We start from the raw sequence: 18,294 nt of genomic DNA, 5'->3' as shown, positions 1-18,294 counted from the left end.
ACACATAAACACACACATACACACACAACTGCAGAGACACACAGAGACACATATACACACAACTATATACACATACATACACAGCTATAGAGATACATACATACACATAGACACACACAACTACACACACAAACACATATACCTTAAGCACACACACACAAAGGTGTGTGGCAAGGGGACATGGACCAGAGCCCTTACACACACATAGTTTAAATACCTCCCACCCCATGACAATGTACTTTCCATTTAGCCCCTGGGTACCAGCACCAGACCCAGTACAAGGTACAGATGGTGAGTTTCTCCAGGCATCTGGGGCCAACCCTGGCTAAGCTGTTCACTGTCTCAGGTGCTCGTGAATGTGAATGACATCAATGACAACGTGCCCACTTTCCCTCGGGACTACGAAGGACCATTCGACGTCACCGAGGGCCAGCCAGGGCCCAGAGTGTGGACATTCCTGGCCCACGACCGGGACTCTGGTCCTAATGGGCAGGTGGAGTACAGTGTTATAGATGGAGACCCACTGGGTAAGTGGGGCCTGTCCTGGCATTGTGGTGGGCGTGGCCCGTGGAACTCTCTTCACCTGCTTGGGACTGGGATGAGGGAAGTCTTCATCCAGTCTATCCACCAGTGTGTGACCTTGTCCTCTGTGGGCCTCAATCCTACCTGCCTTTATTACCATGGCTTCTGGGACATAGGCTGGTGGTCATAGAGGGTCGTAGCTCTCTCTAGGCACAGGCAGGAAACACCCATCTCATAGTTGGAGAAATCTTCAGCTGAAGGAAAGCAAGCATCCCCACCACCTGTACCTCGGGACCTCAGAACCTAGGAGATACATTTGGGGAGCACTGAGCTCCTCTGAACACCTCAGTGTTCCCCAACAAAAGCCTACAGGGATGGACATGGTGGCCCATGCCTTTAATTCCAGCACTCAGGAGGTAGAGGCTGGTGGGTCTATGTGAGTTCAAGGCCAGCCAAGGCTACATAGTGAGGTACTGTCTTTAAAAACCCGAAAAGCCTACACAGCCTTCATGGATGCCAGCCTAGCTCAGAGGCTGGAGGCTAGAAAAACACTTTCTCTCAAGACACTTTGTTAGCTAGAGCAGGAATTTCAAAGATGCAGGGATTTAACCAAAAGACACCCTCGGGACAGGGGAAGAGGCGGGGCTTCAAAAAGCTTTAATAAGGAAGAAACAGCGACTGTGTGTGGCACCCACATGGACTCTGGGGTGCCAGGCCTCCCCAATTTTTAAGAAGAAAGGGATACATCAAATATTTGTAAAGTATCCTCCTTTCTAATTGATCATTCTGTGACTGTTCGTGAGGACCTACTATGTGCTGGCCATGTGCCAAGGGACGTAGAAGAGAAACAAGCCAGATGGATGGGTGGGGAAGAAGTATTCAGAAAGAACAGCAAGCACAAAGGTCCTGAGGTCCAAGCGTGCCTGGTAGGGTAATAGAATTGGGGGGGGGGGCTGTGTGTGGTGGGAACTTGAGCAAGAGAAGGAAGAGAAAGAGAGGGTGCCATCAAGAGGTCTTGGTATTTACTGAGTGAGGTGGGCACCGAGGTTCTTGGAGCAATGTGACTTGACTCGGGGTTTACACTCTCTCTCTCTCACCCCCACCTCACCCTCAGATTCATCTCAGCTCTGCCTCAGACCTGTTTCTTATCAGCAGATAAAGGGAGGCACCCAGGCCACTCAGCACAAAGGTCGCTGCAGCCTGAGCCTGCAGGGCCTGCTCCCCGGCCCAGTCACCTCCCAGTCACCTCCCAGTCACCTCCCAGTCACCTCCCAGTCTCTAGCTCAAGTGTTTGTGCTGTGCTCTCCCATGACCTGCCTACTTCCATCCCCTCATCCAAAAGGCCCCAAGCACAGGAACCCGGTGAACTCATTAAAATCTTGGTCATGTCATGTCTGTCTCATACCCAAAGCCTCCGAGGTGCCTACCTTACTCAGTAAATGCCGACTCCTCTGGATGGTCCTCAAAGCCAGACAAAAATTATCTCTTCAGCCTCTTTCTTTTATTCAGATCCCCACTAGACAGTCTTTCTGCAACTCCTTGAGCCTACCAGGGATGCTCAGACCTCAGGACCTTTGCATGTGCCATCCCCAGCAGTTCTTACAGGGGATGGGGTGGGGAAGAAAGCCAGGGAAACATGCCCTCCTGACTTGAGCTATGGCCACCAATCTTGCTTCCTTCTCAGGACCTCCTAACTACCCATTCTGGCCAAGTCATTCTGGGATCCCTTCCCAGCTCTGTATCTTCTTTGCAAGTTCCCAGTCCTCTAGAGAGTGCCTAGGCTTCTTTTAGGACGTCCCTCCTGTATCAAGAGTTACTTTGTGATCAGCCCGACCCAAGGGAACCTCCTGCCTGTGAGCAGCCCATTTTCCAGGTGGAACAATCAAGGCAAGGCTTGGGAAGAATCCAGCTGTAGGCCAGACACAACTGGACTGAAGGTTGTGGTCTCCTGTCTCTAGGTTTAGGGGATCCCTCCCCAGGGGGTGGTATCAGGAGTTCTGGCCAGGGGAAGTTGGTGAAAAGACTTATATGTAAATGTTGAGGGGGGGGGTCTAGCCAGGGTTCCACCACCACTCCAAGCCTGCTCCCAGAAGCCTTGCGTTGTAATTAGGTCTTCCCTGCCTTTGTGGAGGAGAGTCATTTGCCGGTACATAGCAGGGTGTCAGCAGGACTGGGAAACCCCAAGAAAGGGAATCCCCATGCTCTGGAGGCCTTGGAGCCTAGGGCACAGGAAATCCTGCCTCTACAACCCCCTCACCCCTACACAGGGAGGGCCAGGGTGCTTAGGGAGCCTGGGAGCGGAAAAGCCAGCCGGCGGGAAGTTCCAGCTGCAGGTGGGCATGGGAGCACTTGTGGCCGAAGCTGGGTACCCGAGTTAGTGTCCTGGGATGTGAGACAGACACCAGAAGCCACCAGGTTGTCTGGACCTCTGTCTTTGCCAAGCTTCTATGCTGTGTCCCTCGCTCTAGGCCCAGGCCCCAAGTACCAAGAGGAACAGAAAAAGTTCATATTTGTATTCTAGCACTTAGGAGGCTGAGGCAGGTGGATTGCCCCGAATTCTAGGCCAACCTGGGCTATAGCCTGAGAGCCTGTCTCAAGAAAAAGGGGGAGAGATGAGGATAACTCCAGCTCAGACCCTGGAAAAATGTGGAGAGGTGACCCCTCCTTACATCCTTACCGATGGCCAGAGCCCCAGCCCCTTTTCCATCCTCCACAGAGGCTCCCACTTGCTCTTCCAGTTCCCTTCATTCCTCACATCCTGTCTTCTCTCTCTCAAACTTTACCCCATCAGCCCTGAGGGGTGTTATCTAGAAAGCTTCTGAACCCCATGAGATTCAAGCTTGAGTTTTGTCATTAACACACTGGAAGCCCAGAGGATACTGTGCTCTAGCTCCTGGCTTCATGTTCCAAAGAACACGAGCCACAGGGTAGGCCAGAGTGTGTGACCTGAGGTTCTTACTTTAGACACTGGCACTTGTGTCAGAGTTAGATTTGTGTTAGCCCTTAGCAGGATCCAGAGAAGATCTGAGCCACAGGGGAAAGAAATCAGATTACCACAGGCCTGGAAGATGTCGCCCTGTGTTCCAACTGGGGCTCCACACAGGAGCCAACCAGGGCCCCTCATCCTGCTAACCTGCTGCTTGGTGCTCAGAAGAGCAGCATTCCTATATGGTGGAGGTGGCCCTAGGGTATTGTCTTTTCTCACAAGACCTGGGCAGTCACATTTGCCATTGGTGCAGGCTGGGGAGACTAGAGACAGCTAGCTGAGAGATCTAGCTCAGCCCAAGGATTCCAGGTTCTTATCTCTACTAGATGAGGAATTCAGAGATAAGACAAAGGAATTGGGAGGGGTTTCCCCTCTCCACTGTGCGTGGGTAGAAGCATGCTTGCATGGGTGGATGGGTGCGTGTGTGCATGCGTGTGTGTGTGTGTGTGTGTGCGTGTGCATGTGTGTGTGCATGTAGAAGTTTGCAGTTAATCTCAGGAATCATCCTCACCCTCCTCCACCTTATTCATTGAGGCAGGGTCTCTCACTAAACCCAGAACTCGCTGATATGCTCGTCAGGTTGTCCTGGGATCATCTCTCTCTGCTTTCTGAGGCCAGAGTTATGAGTGGGAGGACGTGATGTCTCGGCCTTCAGATGAGTTTCTAGGGATCCAAACTCCACTCCTCATTCTTGAATGGCAAGACTTTCAACTTCTCAGCCATGTCCCTACCCCAAGGGAGGAAGTTCCATCATGGAAAGAAAGCACATATCAAAAGGAAATATGAAGGAGAGACAAACATCCAGTTATGCTAGGCCGATGGTGTTATTTGCAGAAAGCAAAGGAGAGGCCACAGTGCTTTCCTTTGGTTATAGTGGTGGCAGCCAGCGTAGACAGTTGGCGTGACACTCTGGTGTGAGGTGGCCCAGTGGTTGCTTTGGCCCCCAGATACCTTGAGCTCTTTTATTACCTGTCTACTTTCCAAAGTACCTAACACCTTTGTTAGTACATTTCTAGCCGCAACGGTCAGGAAGAGTGTGTTGTGTAGGGAGGGGTCCCGTAACCGAGGGACAAAGGCATATTGCTGGAATCCTAACACTTGGAGCATGGAGGCATAAGGGTAAGGAGTTCAGGGTCAGCCTGGACTACGTGAAACTCTACCTCAAAACAGACAGAAACAAAGGTTTCCTCCCCACCCCTAGTTTTTAACACAACCACTACACCTGGGTCATCCTCTGGCCAGCTCCAGGCCACAAGGGAAGCTGACTGGCCAGGAACTGCCACTTGCCCGGTATGCCCATAAAGGGCCTGGGATGACACGTGCCTCAGCTGCTCCTGTTATCACGAGGATGGCTAGCTGGAGGGAGGGAGCTCTCCGCCAGGACCAGCTAACTCAGCTCATTCTGGTGGCTTCCAGGGGAGTTTGTGATCTCTCCTGTGGAGGGTGTGCTGAGAGTCCGAAAAGATATAGAGCTGGACCGGGAGACCATTGCCTTCTACAATCTGACTATCTGTGCCCGAGACAGGGGAGTGCCGCCACTCAGCTCCACGGTGAGTTTGGTCTAGCTCCGTGCCATCCCTTGAGGTACACTGAACACCTGTAAACATTGTCTCTCTTAGCCCAGAGAAACCAGAGGTGCCTCTCGAACTTAGCCTTGGGGAAACTTGGCTCTCCAGGGGAAACATGGCTCTCCAGGGCACTCCTCTCATAATACCGGCTCAAGGGACTATCTTTCCTTCTGACCTCGCCTTCTGCTTGGCTTCTTTTCATCCTTCATCTTCTTCTTTTTCCACAACCTCTCTCAGTGTCTTTGCCACCTTTGCTCTGTCTCTGTCCCCTCCTCTTCAGTCACATCCACCCCTGGCTCTCCCTCCCCATCCCCAGATGCTGGTGGGAATTCGAGTGCTGGACATCAATGACAACGACCCGGTGCTGTTGAATCTTCCCATGAACGTCACCATCAGTGAGAACAGCCCTGTCTCCAGCTTCGTCGCCCACATCCTGGCCAGCGATGCTGACAGCGGCTGCAATGCCCTGCTCACCTTTAACATCACCGCTGGCAACCGAGAGCGGGCCTTCTTCATCAACGCCACGGTAGGTTCGGATCTGCCCAGGGCTCGCAGCTCTTCCTACCGGAGGCCCATTGAAGAGCTCTGGGTTCTAGACTGGAGCAGAGACTTCTTTGTGGCAGTGAAGAAACTGGGCCCCAAAGCAGGGGCAACAGTTCTAAAGTTAATCCGACTCCATGAGTGATAGCGCACACCCAGCTCCTGGACAGCCTTTTCGAGGCTGAGCGGGAGGATTGCTGTGAGTTCACGGTTAGCCTGGAATTCCTACAAACCCTGAATCAAAAGAAGCACTCGTAAGCTGGATGCTGTGTTGTATCCGTAATCCTAGCTCTTGAGATGCAGCGGAGAGACTAGGAGGTCCGGGTCATCGTGGTTCTATGGTTCAAAGTCAGTCTGTGGCGTAAGGGACCCTGTCTGAAAAATAAAAGTAAATCAACCAAGTACAATGACAAATGTGCTCAAAATAAGCCAGGTTGTGGGAATTCCAGCCAGCGGAGGAGCGCCATCCACCTCAATTAAACAACAGGGAAGTGTTAGAAACAACAGAGTTCTTCCGTCAACCAGTCCTTTGGTTATGGGTGTATTAATTAGCACACTTGCCCGGATCCAGCGCTGCTGACGTGGATTGCGGTTGTACAGTGCAGGAACTCAGTCCCAGTCAGTGAGCCCCCTTTGGTTTTGTTGAGCAGCTATTTTCTTCATATCCACCGACCACTCCCTTAACCTGCCCCTCCTGGGCACACATAGACCCTAAACTGTAAGATAGCTTGAACCATACTTAACTGCACCTGAATTTCTCTCCTAGCCTCTTGTAGTGTCTGTAGACTGTTGACCCTAAGGTCACTTCTTTTGGCTTTGCCCAGAACTTAGTTATCACTGACTTACTTACCATCTCCTTGGAAAGATCCTGGTGTCGCCCCCCCCCCCCCCCCCTATCTCTTAGGTACTTTGGGGAAGGTACTTCCAGCCGTCTAGGAACTGTGTGGTCGAGCATGGGTGACTGGGATGTGGGGGTGGGGTGGGGAGTCCCTGCTCATCTAACCAGCCAGGCACATCCCAGACAGGGATCGTCACTGTCAACCGGCCCCTGGACCGAGAGCGCATCCCAGAGTACAGGCTGACTGTTTCTGTGAAGGACAACCCAGAGAACCCACGCATAGCCAGGAAGGTGAGGCTGCAGGAGACTGAGGGTGGATCGGGTAAAGGGGGGGAAGGGAGAGGAGAGGGGGGAGTACATGGGGGAGGGGAGACCAAGGCCAGGTGTGACAGAGTGCTTGTAAGAGTGAGAATGAGTGCTCAAGCACACATACATACACACGTATGCACACATACACACACACCTCCCCTGGTGAGCTGGTGGCAGCCTACCACAGGCTAGAAGCACACATCTGCCTTAGTAAGGGCTGGCTTCAGGACTCAGTTCTCCTGTCCACGGGTATGTGCTAGAGCCGATCCATCTTCTCCCCAGCCTCCCTTCTCTTCCACAAAGTCACATCCCTGAGTCAGTGCTGAGCCTGGCTAGCCCAGGGCCAACACCCATTGGAAGCCAGATGACTGTTCTTCACCAAACCCCAGACATACACAGGACTCAGACCTGCACTTGGAGGTCCTGAAGGGGGAGGGTGGGCTACAGTGTCCTTCAAAGCTCAAACACACAGGCTCCTTACTGATAGGCAGTGATGGCTGCCTGACAGTCCCTTTCCGGTTGGAGTCCGTCTGTTCTTGCTGCTCCTGGTGTTGTGCTAGGATCCTGTGCCTCAGAGCTGCTCCTGACCAGCTAAGTGCCTGTGTTGGCACACTGCTTTCTCAATACCTCAGTTTCCCCATCTGGACTCCGTACTCTGCACGAGCAACTTCTCAGTGGCTACACCAACGAAGGAAATGTCATCCCTGCCTCTGTCTACAGTCCCCTGCGGAGCCCCTCATATTCTCGATGAGATGCTTGATTTTATTGTGAAGGGATGCCAATCTTGTCAGATCCATATCTGCTGAGATGCCTGTGTGATTTATGGCTCTGGGTCCACTTATGTGATGAATTACATTAGCTAGTTAGTGTCTATTGAACCATCCTGTCATCTCTGGAATGAAGCCAACTTGATTTTGCCAATCACCTGGCTGTGTCTCTCTCTGAGGCTTTCGGGTGTCTTGCTGAGAATTTTTGCATCTCTGTTCAATCAGAATGAGGTGTAGTTTGTTGTTCTTGAACAGGGCTCTCTGAAACAGGAAAGCAGTCCTGGTGACGGCCGTCTCGGGGAGCCCTTTCTTATATGATCCCTCCTGTAACTTTTATACAGTTCATGGGTGTGCAGAAGGTTGATCTGCTGTGTCCACGGTGTCTGTGGCACTGGTGGCAGTTGTGTTGGTTGTGATGAGGGGAGTTGGCTGGGGTAGTAAACAAGTGGTCCACGGGGACAGGAGAATCAGCTGGCAGAGCGATAAAATATTCCTGTTCCCTTCATTTCCCTAAATATAATGAGTCACGTGTCTGATGCAGCTTCTATGGCACTGTCTTACCTCGAAGTGCATCCCGGGGCTTTGAAGCACTGGTTAGTATCTCTGTGTCTTCATATGAAGACTGCAGTGTCATATTCAGGGGCCCCAGGAGAGGATGCATGGTCTGAGCTGCAGTTTTGTATGAGAACATGGGTAAACTTGGGCTAACATCAATCAGACGTGAAGGTCTGAAAGCTGAGACTCACATCCCCACCTAAAATCCTCCATCTGTAGGCAACATGGTGTGGCTAAGTACCCCTCTCACCCACACTGGCCCACGACCACACACCATTCCCATAAAAGAGTTAAGATTCTTGTTGATCAGAAAGGAAGGTAGAGACAGGCCAGCGAAGCTCACCCAGTGAGCGGCTGGTGGGATGGTACTTGACCTCCGATCCCTGCTTTCAACCCCTCCCCCCATCTCTGAGCACGGTCCGGTCCCCTTCGATAGCATGGCATTGAGCCTTCTCACTCTTCTGCCCACCACAGGATTTTGACTTACTGCTGGTCTCTCTGGCCGATGAAAATGACAACCACCCCCTCTTCACTGAGGGCACGTACCAGGCCGAGGTGATGGAGAACTCTCCTGCTGGTAGGTGCTCCTATTATACGGGCAGACACACCAGGGCTCAGGTGTCAGGGATGCCCAGCGTGCCTGGTGGCATAGCTGGACATAGAACCCAGAGGGTACAGAGGGGAGGGTGCAGCCCCAAGGCTGGCGGCTAGGGCTGCCACAGAGGCCACAGGTCTGTTTGGGAGAGATAAGAGTAGTCACTGATATTAATCCCCCTGGGGTGATCTGACAGCAGCCTCACTGTAACCTTAAGAGAGGAATTTAAGGTAAAAAGGGTGCCCAGCATAGAGATGAACCCATCTTCCCTGCCCCACAGCCCTGTAGGGTAGAAATCCTGGGATCTGCCATAGAAGTGGGGCTCAAGAATCCTGCGTAGGCAGCCTAGTCATTGCCCCTACACAACACTAATTAACCTTGCCTCCCTCTGGTGCCGGTGGGAGGTCCTCACACCCTTCTCTACCCCCACCCCGAGTCCCCAGTCATTGATTTTTGACTCTGAAAGAGCTAAGCCAGATAGTACTGTCTCTGGGTGGATGTCGCCTCTGTGTGGATTTGACTTTGAAATCTGCCGATGTGTACATCGGTGCATTCACCGGCACACTGCCACATCAAGGCAGGTGTGTGGAGTTATGTGTGTGCACAGACATGGATAGGCACATGGGTGGCCCTGTGATGTACCTCCTGCACTGTCAAGTGTGCCTACCAACAGAGAGAGACACACAGACAAGGGCACAACCAGAGCATCCTAAATTTGAACGTGCCCTGTGTGCATGCAGTCGCTACCACGTGATCTCAGGGACCCATAAACGAGCGTATAAAAGCCATGTATGGTCAGACCTTATCATAGAGCAATGTCTACATGCATAGGGACAGACAATACACACACATGGAAGGGACACCAGGGAGCCCCCTAGATCCTCCAGCGGAGTGGCCAGCCTCAAAGGCTGCTGGGAAGCAGGCATAGCTCCAGGCAGGCCGGAGGGGCTTGCTCACCGCTCTTGTGTTTTCTCCCCAGCAGAGCTTTGTGACTGCTCCCAGGCATCTGCGTTCAGTCTGCCAAGGCTGCCGCAGGCCCACCCCAGGGCCTCCCTACCCCTCCCTGCCCACCTCCCCGCCTTCCCCTCTCATCCATCGTCAGCCATGGTCATGGGGACACGGACAGGGAGGGGGGAGGGCGGGGACCAGGCTGGCTTGGGGTGACTCCTCTCCTCTGGCTCAGGGACACCCCTCACCGTGCTCAATGGGCCTATCCTGGCCCTGGATGCTGATGAAGATGTGTACGCTGTGGTCACGTATCAGCTCCTGGGCGCCCACAGTGACCTCTTTGTTATCGACAACAGCACAGGTGAGGGAGGGCTGGGTAACAGCTTACAAGCCAATTCTGTGGTGGGATTGGCCCAGGCTTGGGCCTTGGGTAGTGGTTCTAAACCTGTGGGTCGTGACCCCTTTTCATGGGCATCAGAAATCCTGCCATTTACATCATGATTTGTAACGGTAGCAAAATTACAGTTATGAAGCAGCAATGAAGATAATTTTATGATTGGGGGAGAGGGTCATCACACCGTGAGGAACGGTGTTAGGTCACAGCATTAGGAAAGTTGAGAACCACTATTCTAGGGTTCCTCCTTAGTATGGGCCCAGGTTCTTCTGGAACCCCACTGATTGTAACCCACATCCCATATTGTAACTGGATTAGGCCCCCAGAGTCTCTATGGGAGGACCCCAGAAGAAGAGTAGAGGCAAGAGTTTTCTGCATAGACTTTCAGCCCAAGCAAACAGCTCCCGTTCCACAGGAGCTATGTCACAGCAGTTTGGTCAGGACAGGGGGCCAGTTTGGTGACAGGGACATTTAGGGGGACATTTGTCCCCCTATGGAGCAGGTCAGTCCTCTGCCCTGGTTGTTCTCAGCAGACAGGACCCCTTGCAGAGGCCACCATGGAGGGACAACCATGGCAAACATGGGTGTTCTGGGATGTGAGGTTACTGAACCGTCAGGACATAAAGCGTCTTTCCTCCCTGTTCCTGCTATGGTGGCTCTTGCTTCGTTTGCCAACTGTATCCCTTTCCCTGTTCATCTCCCTGGCTGGCGGTACCGGGTGCCAGGTGTGGTGACTGTGAGATCCGGGGTCGTCATTGACCGGGAGGCCTTCTCGCCCCCATTCCTGGAGCTGCTGCTGTTGGCTGAGGACATTGGACAACTCAATGGCACAGCCCACCTGTTCATCACTATCCTGGATGACAATGACAACTGGCCCACCTTCAGTCCTCCTGCTTACACCGTCCACCTGCTGGAGAACTGCCCACCAGGTAACAAGGGTCAGGCCCAGACTCTACTGCACCAGCAAGAGCTGACAGGTAGAGGGTGGGGGTTAGAGGCTCGGATGGACACAGAATGCTCTTCAAGAAAGTGAGGACTGGAGTAGGAAGGCATCGGAAGACTGGGTGTTCCTTCTCAGAATCTTGGTGTGCTATAATGATCAAGAACATTCCATCTGTTTTAGGGTTTCCATTGCTGTGCATAGACACCATGACCAAGACAACTCTTTTAAAGGACAACATTTAATTGGGGTTGGCTTACAGATTCAGAGGTTCGGTCCATTATATTCATGGCAGGAAGCATGGCCACATTCAAGCAGGCATGGTGCTGGAGGAGCTTAGAGTTCTATATCTTGTTCCAAAGACAAACAGGAGAAGACTGGCTTCCAGGCAGCTAGGAGGAAAGTCTCAAAGCCCACCCCACAAGGCCACACCCACTCCAAGGCCACACCCACTCCAACAAGGCCACACCTCCTTATAGTGCCACTCACTCCCTGGGCCAAGCATATTCAATCCACCACACCATCCTATGAGGGACATCTTCTTATTATCACTGTTGTCCTTACTTTGAGATAGGTTCTCAAAACCATAGCCCAGGATATCCTGAAACGTAGCCCAGGCTAATTTCAAACTCAATACATAGCCTTAGTGTCTCTTGAGCTCACAGTAATCCTCCTGCCTCAGCCTCTCAAGTGCTAGTACTACAAGTGGGATTACATAGTGATGTCCATCTAAGCCTGATGGATTTTATTAAATCAGCATAGATTCAGACTCATTCTCACAGTAATCCAGTTTAATGGAGGGGGAGCGGTAAGTTTTGTTCTAAAAGTTGCCTAGCTGAGTTAGAATATTCTGAAACATAAGGTCACCACTCTGGTGCTTTCTGACAAGACTGTGGTGAGAAGGGGTCTCTTTTGCGCCATCAACAAAGGGTTTTGGACTGTGGAGAGATAGCTCCAGGGATCTGAGTTCGAATCTCAGACCCACAAACAATGTTAGTATAGCTGTGGGGGGGCGGAGACAGAAGGATCACTGGGATTTACTGGGTACCAGTCTAGCTCCAGGTTCACTGAGAGATTCTGTCTCAAAGAAATAAGACAAGAATTGATAGAAGGTGCCTGGCATCCTCCTCTGGCCCCTGTGTACAGGGCATGTATATCTGCACACACACAGGTACACATACACTACACACAATGAACAGAAGCTCCTGATAGATCTTACTAGAAGAGCCCTAAATGCTCACCCGCTCCCCGCCTCCTGCTTCCCATAGGATTCTCAGTCCTTCAAGTCACAGCCACGGATGAGGACAGCGGCCTCAATGGCGAGCTGGTGTACAGAATAGAGGCTGGGGCTCAGGACCGCTTCCTCATCCACCCAACCACGGGAGTCATCCGTGTTGGCAATGCCACCATCGACAGAGAAGAGCAGGAGTCCTACAGGCTGACGGTGGTGGCCACGGACCGGGGCACCGTTCCCTTGTCGGGGACAGCCACTGTCACCATCCTGATCGATGACATCAATGACTCCCGCCCCGAGTTCCTCAACCCTATCCAGACGGTGAGCGTGCTGGAATCCGCAGAGCCAGGCACTGTCATTGCCAATGTCACTGCTATCGACCTTGACCTCAACCCCAAACTGGAGTACCACATCCTCAGCATCGTGGCCAAGGATGACACAGACCGCCTGGTGCCTGACCAGGAAGACGCCTTTGCTGTGAATATCAATACAGGTACGAGGGGGCTTCGCTCTACCACCCTCTCCTGACCCGAACCCGGAGTCCCTGCTCCCTCCTCCCTTTCTCCGCCCCCATTCCTCTTGCTTTGTCTTTGTGCTCTTGTGGTCTCTTTTCCTCTAAGGATGTGTCTCCACCCCTCTTGCCTTCCTTGCTCCTCTGCGCCAGGCCCCCACCTCCGCCTTCCACCTCCCTTGACTGCTCCTGTCCTCTCCGGCTCCTTCACCCTGCAGTGTGGCAGAAGTGTTCATCTCTGCACATTCACACTGGCCGTACACAGACTTTTAATGTTTGTATTTGAGCGGAAAACAATACCTTGTTATCGTATGCATTTCCTTAATAAGGACATCTGGCCAAACACCTTTGATCGGTGTGTATTGGCATTGAAACATTCTATAAATTATATCCGTGCCCTTATAATCTTCTTCCGCCATCATAAAAACAGAACCACGATTTTCTCTCTCGTTGTTTATCCCGCTGACGGTAATTTTGGCGGTTAGCTGTTGATCCAACAGTTAAATGGTTTTGGGAGTTGGGAAGGGGCATGAGTCTAACAGGAGTGTCTAAAAATTAGCATGACAGTGACTAAACATGATTACCATTGACAGAAATGGACTGAAGCAGTGTGGGTGTTCCACAGATGACAGCAGACAGCAATATGCCATTGTCTGGATAGCATGGGGACACTGGAATTCTTGCATTACGATAGAGTCCAGACCAGGGTCCCCAGCAGACAGCAGTCAAACACAGGGTACATTTAGATCCCAGGACCTAGCATCATAGAGGGTAAAAAGTCCTGGGCACACACCAAGGCATCAGTGAGCCACTGGCTGGGCACACAGCCATTGAGGGAGGGATATGTTCAGAGTAAGTGCTGGCTGGAATGGTAGGAAGCAGGAATGGGGTACACAGGGCAGCAGCATTTGCATAACTGTAAGAGAGTAGCCAGTCCCCAGGAAGACTTTTTTATTTATCTGTGAGATGCAGACTTTCTCAAAGCCCAGCCTGGCCTCAAACTTGTAACATAGCCAAAAGGACCCTTGAACTTCTGATCCTCTTCCCTCTGCCTCCCAAGTGATGGGATTTCAGGCACACAACATTATGCCTGTTGTCAAACCCAGAGCCTCCTGCACGCTGAGTCAGTACACCAAAACTGAGTTACAGCCTCAGCACGCGCATGCCATACGAACACTCTGCCTGAGTGGGGAGGCATGAGGGAACAGGGGGTGAATACTAAAACCAAAGAAACGCCAACAGTCATAGCATGCAGTGAACCAGAGTCAGATTAATCTCACCCGCATCTGTGACCCAAAAGAAAGCTAGCCCATGAGGCCTGAATTGTGTGCTTGGGCCAGCTCCAAGAGGGTCCCCGCTAGTCAGTCAGGACCATTGGAGAGCCACCCAGCCCTGCTTCCCTGGATAGGGAGGCTCCCCAACTTTTCTCTTCTTTGCTCCCCTGCTGCCTCCCACTGATTTTTTTTTCTCTCTCTCTCTGTTTTCCTTTCCAGTGTCTACTCTGTCTACCTTCCTCATGGTCCTCAGCTCCCTAGCTCGGTTTTCCTCCCCTTTCTTCCCAGATCCTCCAACTGAGTTCTCATCCCCTTCCCCCTCTTTCCCTGGCCAGCTGAATCCTGCAGCCCCCTCCCCACCCCACACGTCCCACCCACCCCATCCCTCCTTGCTGCACCCTGAACTAACCAATGTTAACCCTCTCTTTCTCCCTCACGGCTGGCAGGCCTACAGGTTTGAGCTCTGTTCTGTCACCCCACACTTCATCTCCTCTCTGCTTCACCCCATTGCCTCCCTCCATGCCCCACACCCCACCCTTCCTGCCCTGGGGGCCGGCTCAGGCCATGCCCAGCCTTTGCAGACTGAACGCAGCTGCCCTCTCCCCAACCTCGCTCCCCAGCCCGGTGCACGGGGAGCGAGAGTAGGAAGAGGAGGAGGAGGAGGAGGCGGCCACTCAGGGTAAGTGACCACCCATGGCTGGGGACCTGTGGAGGACAGCAACCCAGCAGGGGCTCTGCCAGGGGGAAGGATATCCTAAGATTCTGGTACCTAAGAGGGAGAAGGCGGTCTCGGTCTACGGCCAATGAGGGGAGATACCAGAGGAGCCCCCACAGGCACAATCAGGCAGGAAGAAGAAAGGCTCCAGCAGATTGGCCAATAGGAGACTTCCTCTCTGGTTTATGGAGTTACCAGGGAAGAGAGGGAAACTGTTGTCATCAACATAAATGGATATTTCTGTTCTGCAACTGTGTCACACCCTGTTTAGTCAGGACAAAGGGCCACACCTGGAGTCTCCAGATGGTCCCTCCAGGGTAGTTGTCCCTCAGCAGGTTCCAGCTGCCATGAGATCGTCCTAGATAGAAGCATTTGTAAAATTGTGACATAGAACAAAATAGACGAACTTCTTTTCTTTTCTTTTCTTTTTTCTAGTGCTGGGTATTGACAGGGCCCTTTTCTTTGTATGCTAGGCAAGGGCTCCATTACCACACTCTATCCCTGGCCCCATTTCTAAATTTACTTTTTATCTTAAGACAGGGTCTCACTTAAGTTGTCTTTGGACTCATCACCCTCCTGTGTCTCATTTTTAAAAATTAATGACTTAATTTCTTAATTTGTTTTTTTTTTATTTTTATTTGATCTGTACTGGTGGTTTACTTGCATGTGTGTCTGTGTACCATGTGTACACAGTACTCATGGAAGCCAGAAGACCATGCTTAATCCCCTGGAACTGGAGTTACAGATGATTGTGAGCCACCATGTGCATGTGCTGGGTATAAAACCAGGTCCTCCGGAAGAGCAGCCAGTGCTCTTAACCGCAGAGTCATCTTTCCAGTCCTGTTTTACTCTTTGGAGTAGCTGGGATTGATTCCAGGCATACACGCTACCACGCTCAACCTGGTTTAGGTTTTTGAGATAAGGTCTTGCTTTGTAGCCCAGGCTGGCCTCCAGCCTCCTGCCTCAGCCTCCATGGCTGAGGCTGTAGATCTGTGCCTCTGGGCCTGCTCAGCGCAGCCATTTTTTAGTGTATCCTTCAGTAGTACTGAGAACGTTCACAGTGTTGTGGAATACAAGCACGCTGCTGGTTTTATTTTATTTTTTTAAGTCACACAGTGCTTTGTTTATATCTGGCAGGCAAAGTTCTAAGTGCTCCACTGATGGAATCTCCTGTAATTTTTCTGCTTCCCTGGAGCCCCTGACATGTTGTTATAAGTCCCGCCCTTTTATAAATGAGGAAACAGAGGACTGACAGACAGCTTGCCCAAGTCACCAGCATTGGATGAAGGACAGAGAGATGGGCTCTGGCTTATACATGTGGCTATGGGCCATCCCTACCTCAAATCTCAGGCTCGGTCAAGGACTAGTGCCGTCAGGGTGGGGGTGCAGAGCAGCGGGAGCTCAGAGAAGCCCAGATTCAAGAGGGTTACCCACTGTCTGAATCTGACTTGCTCTCACCCATAGGGTCTGTGATGGTGAAGTCCCCTCTGAACCGAGAGCTGGTTGCTACCTATGAAGTCACGCTCTCAGTAATTGACAATGCCAGCGACCTCCCAGAGCGTTCCGTCAGTGTGCCAAATGGTAAGACTCCCTGCTGGCATCTCTTATTGGTCACTTAGACCCATTCAAGGGCTGGGATGGGCTAGGAGTTAGTACAAGCCTGGTCCTACTGAGGGTAATTTTAGGACTCAGCTGCCAGGGGTACTGAGGAGTTCAGTCAGGCTACTTTAGAAAAGTGACAGCCACCTTGATAATCAGGGTGACTGTGACCCTAAATGTGTGGGATCTACACCCTTAGACTCTGAAGGGGGAGGAAAATCAGAGCTGAGAGGGGATCATTAGGAGGTGAGGTGACAGAGGACAGTAATGCATCTAGGATGTGGGTAGAGCCAGAGACAGGAAGTGTCCCTCTGATAAGAGTCTAGTAGGGAAGGGTAGGGTCGGGACACGAAGTCAAGAGCAAAAGAAGGGAACTCAGGGCCACAGACCACAGTGGCCCAGGCTCAAGGACAGAGAAGGGGGCAAGTGCCATGTCCTCTAGGATATTATGGGCTGGATTGGGAAGGCTAGGGAGAGGGGACAGCAGGGAAAGTGTAGGGATGGAGTATTCTCTAGTGGCTACTGACGTAAGACAAGGACCATTGTTGGGGTAGCCTGAGCCTCACAGACACTGGCTGCTTATCTTCACAGCCCAGAAACCCAAGTTTTTCAGAGGGAAGTGCATACTTGTTTATCTCCTACGTGACCTGAGATTTTAAGGTCACAGGCCCAGGCTGCTTATGCTGAGGGGACCGCTCCTAGGGGCTAGAGAAAGAAAACTGGATCAGAGAAAAGGTCTGAAGCCATCTTCATCCTAGCTCTCAAAGTCTGTCAGGAAACTGTGGCCCCGGAAGGACCAAGGACTCCATCAGAATCACCCAGCCCATTGGTAGAATACAAGTTCCTCTTCTTGTGACAGAGAGATGACCAGATCAGAGGGAAAGGTCACAGGTTACAGTCTCAGAGTTGGGACAGATTCTTGGGGGAGATAGCTCCGTTGATAAAGTGCTTGTCTTGTAGGTGTGAGGACCCAAGTCTGATCCAAGCTCAGAAAACCACATAAAAATTCCAGGCACAGTAAAACATCCCGCGACTGGGGAGGTGGAGGCAGGCAGATGCCTGGATTCTTAAGACCAGTCAGTTTAGCCTGCTGGGTGAGTTCCAGGCAAGTGACGGAGCCGAGGAAGAGCAACTGAGGTTGACCCCTGCTCTCCCCACACATGCACACATGCATGCATGCATGTGCACTTGTACGCTCACACACACACACACAATAATGCACACTCAAGCATAAACATCACACACATAAAATAGATAGTGTGAGACAGTGCTAGCCTCTGAGCTTGGAACCCCTAGGCTCTGAGGCGGAAGACCCACAGAGCTCCGTGGAGAGCAGCAGGCCCCGGGTGGGACACTGGTGTCCATCTCTGATATTAACTCCCACCCCAGCCAAGCTCACGGTCAACATCCTGGATGTCAATGACAACACACCGCAGTTCAAGCCCTTTGGCATCACCTACTACACGGAGCGGGTCCTGGAGGGGGCCACCCCAGGCACGACGCTCATTGCTGTGGCGGCCGTTGATCCTGACAAGGGCCTCAATGGACTGATCACCTACACCCTGCTGGACCTCACACCCCCAGGCTACGTCCAGCTTGAAGACTCTTCAGCAGGTACGTGACAGATCTCCATGTATATCCGTGCCTATTTAGGGCCTGCAGGACTGTGGCTCGCTTACCAACATCTAACTGGGACGCAGCCCACCCCTAACCCTGCCCCTGCCCTTTGGTAGCCTATGTGTGATTCAAGATGGTTGACATGCCATTTTCCAATGCTCCCAGCAGAGGATAGAATTTTCTAGTCCTGGCTGGGACTACCTTAGCAGGCCCATTTCTACCACTTAAGCTCCTGTGAGCACATCCCCCTGGGAGCAGGGTCATAAAGGAGGAGGTGTCTCAGAACGCCTTGGGGTCATTAATTCCCTGAGTACAAGAAGCTTTCTTACCTCCTTGTTGAGGAGGACAACTGATGGCGGGCAGTTTCTCCTCAGCCTCTGTC

The 18,294-nt window shown here is 52.0% G+C and overlaps 1 protein-coding gene across 1 annotated transcript in view; it reads left to right on the top strand.

The window, feature by feature from the left end:
• Window positions 1–18,294, top strand: part of Cdh23 (cadherin related 23) — a 349,164-nt gene that overhangs the window by 317,661 nt on the left and 13,209 nt on the right. The window contains 10 exon segments of the mRNA XM_028776789.1: window positions 347–527; window positions 4,925–5,058; window positions 5,393–5,602; window positions 6,638–6,745; window positions 8,560–8,662; window positions 9,864–9,989; window positions 10,748–10,951; window positions 12,231–12,689; window positions 16,161–16,277; window positions 17,685–17,909. Coding sequence (XP_028632622.1) covers window positions 347–527; window positions 4,925–5,058; window positions 5,393–5,602; window positions 6,638–6,745; window positions 8,560–8,662; window positions 9,864–9,989; window positions 10,748–10,951; window positions 12,231–12,689; window positions 16,161–16,277; window positions 17,685–17,909 — 1,867 coding nt within the window.

Source organism: Grammomys surdaster, unplaced genomic scaffold, assembly GCF_004785775.1.
Source record: "Grammomys surdaster isolate TR1022 unplaced genomic scaffold, NIH_TR_1.0 273, whole genome shotgun sequence".
Lineage (NCBI taxonomy): Eukaryota > Metazoa > Chordata > Mammalia > Rodentia > Muridae > Grammomys > Grammomys surdaster.
The sequence above is the reverse complement of the archived record's forward strand: the minus strand, read 5'-3'. Positions and strand labels throughout refer to the sequence as shown.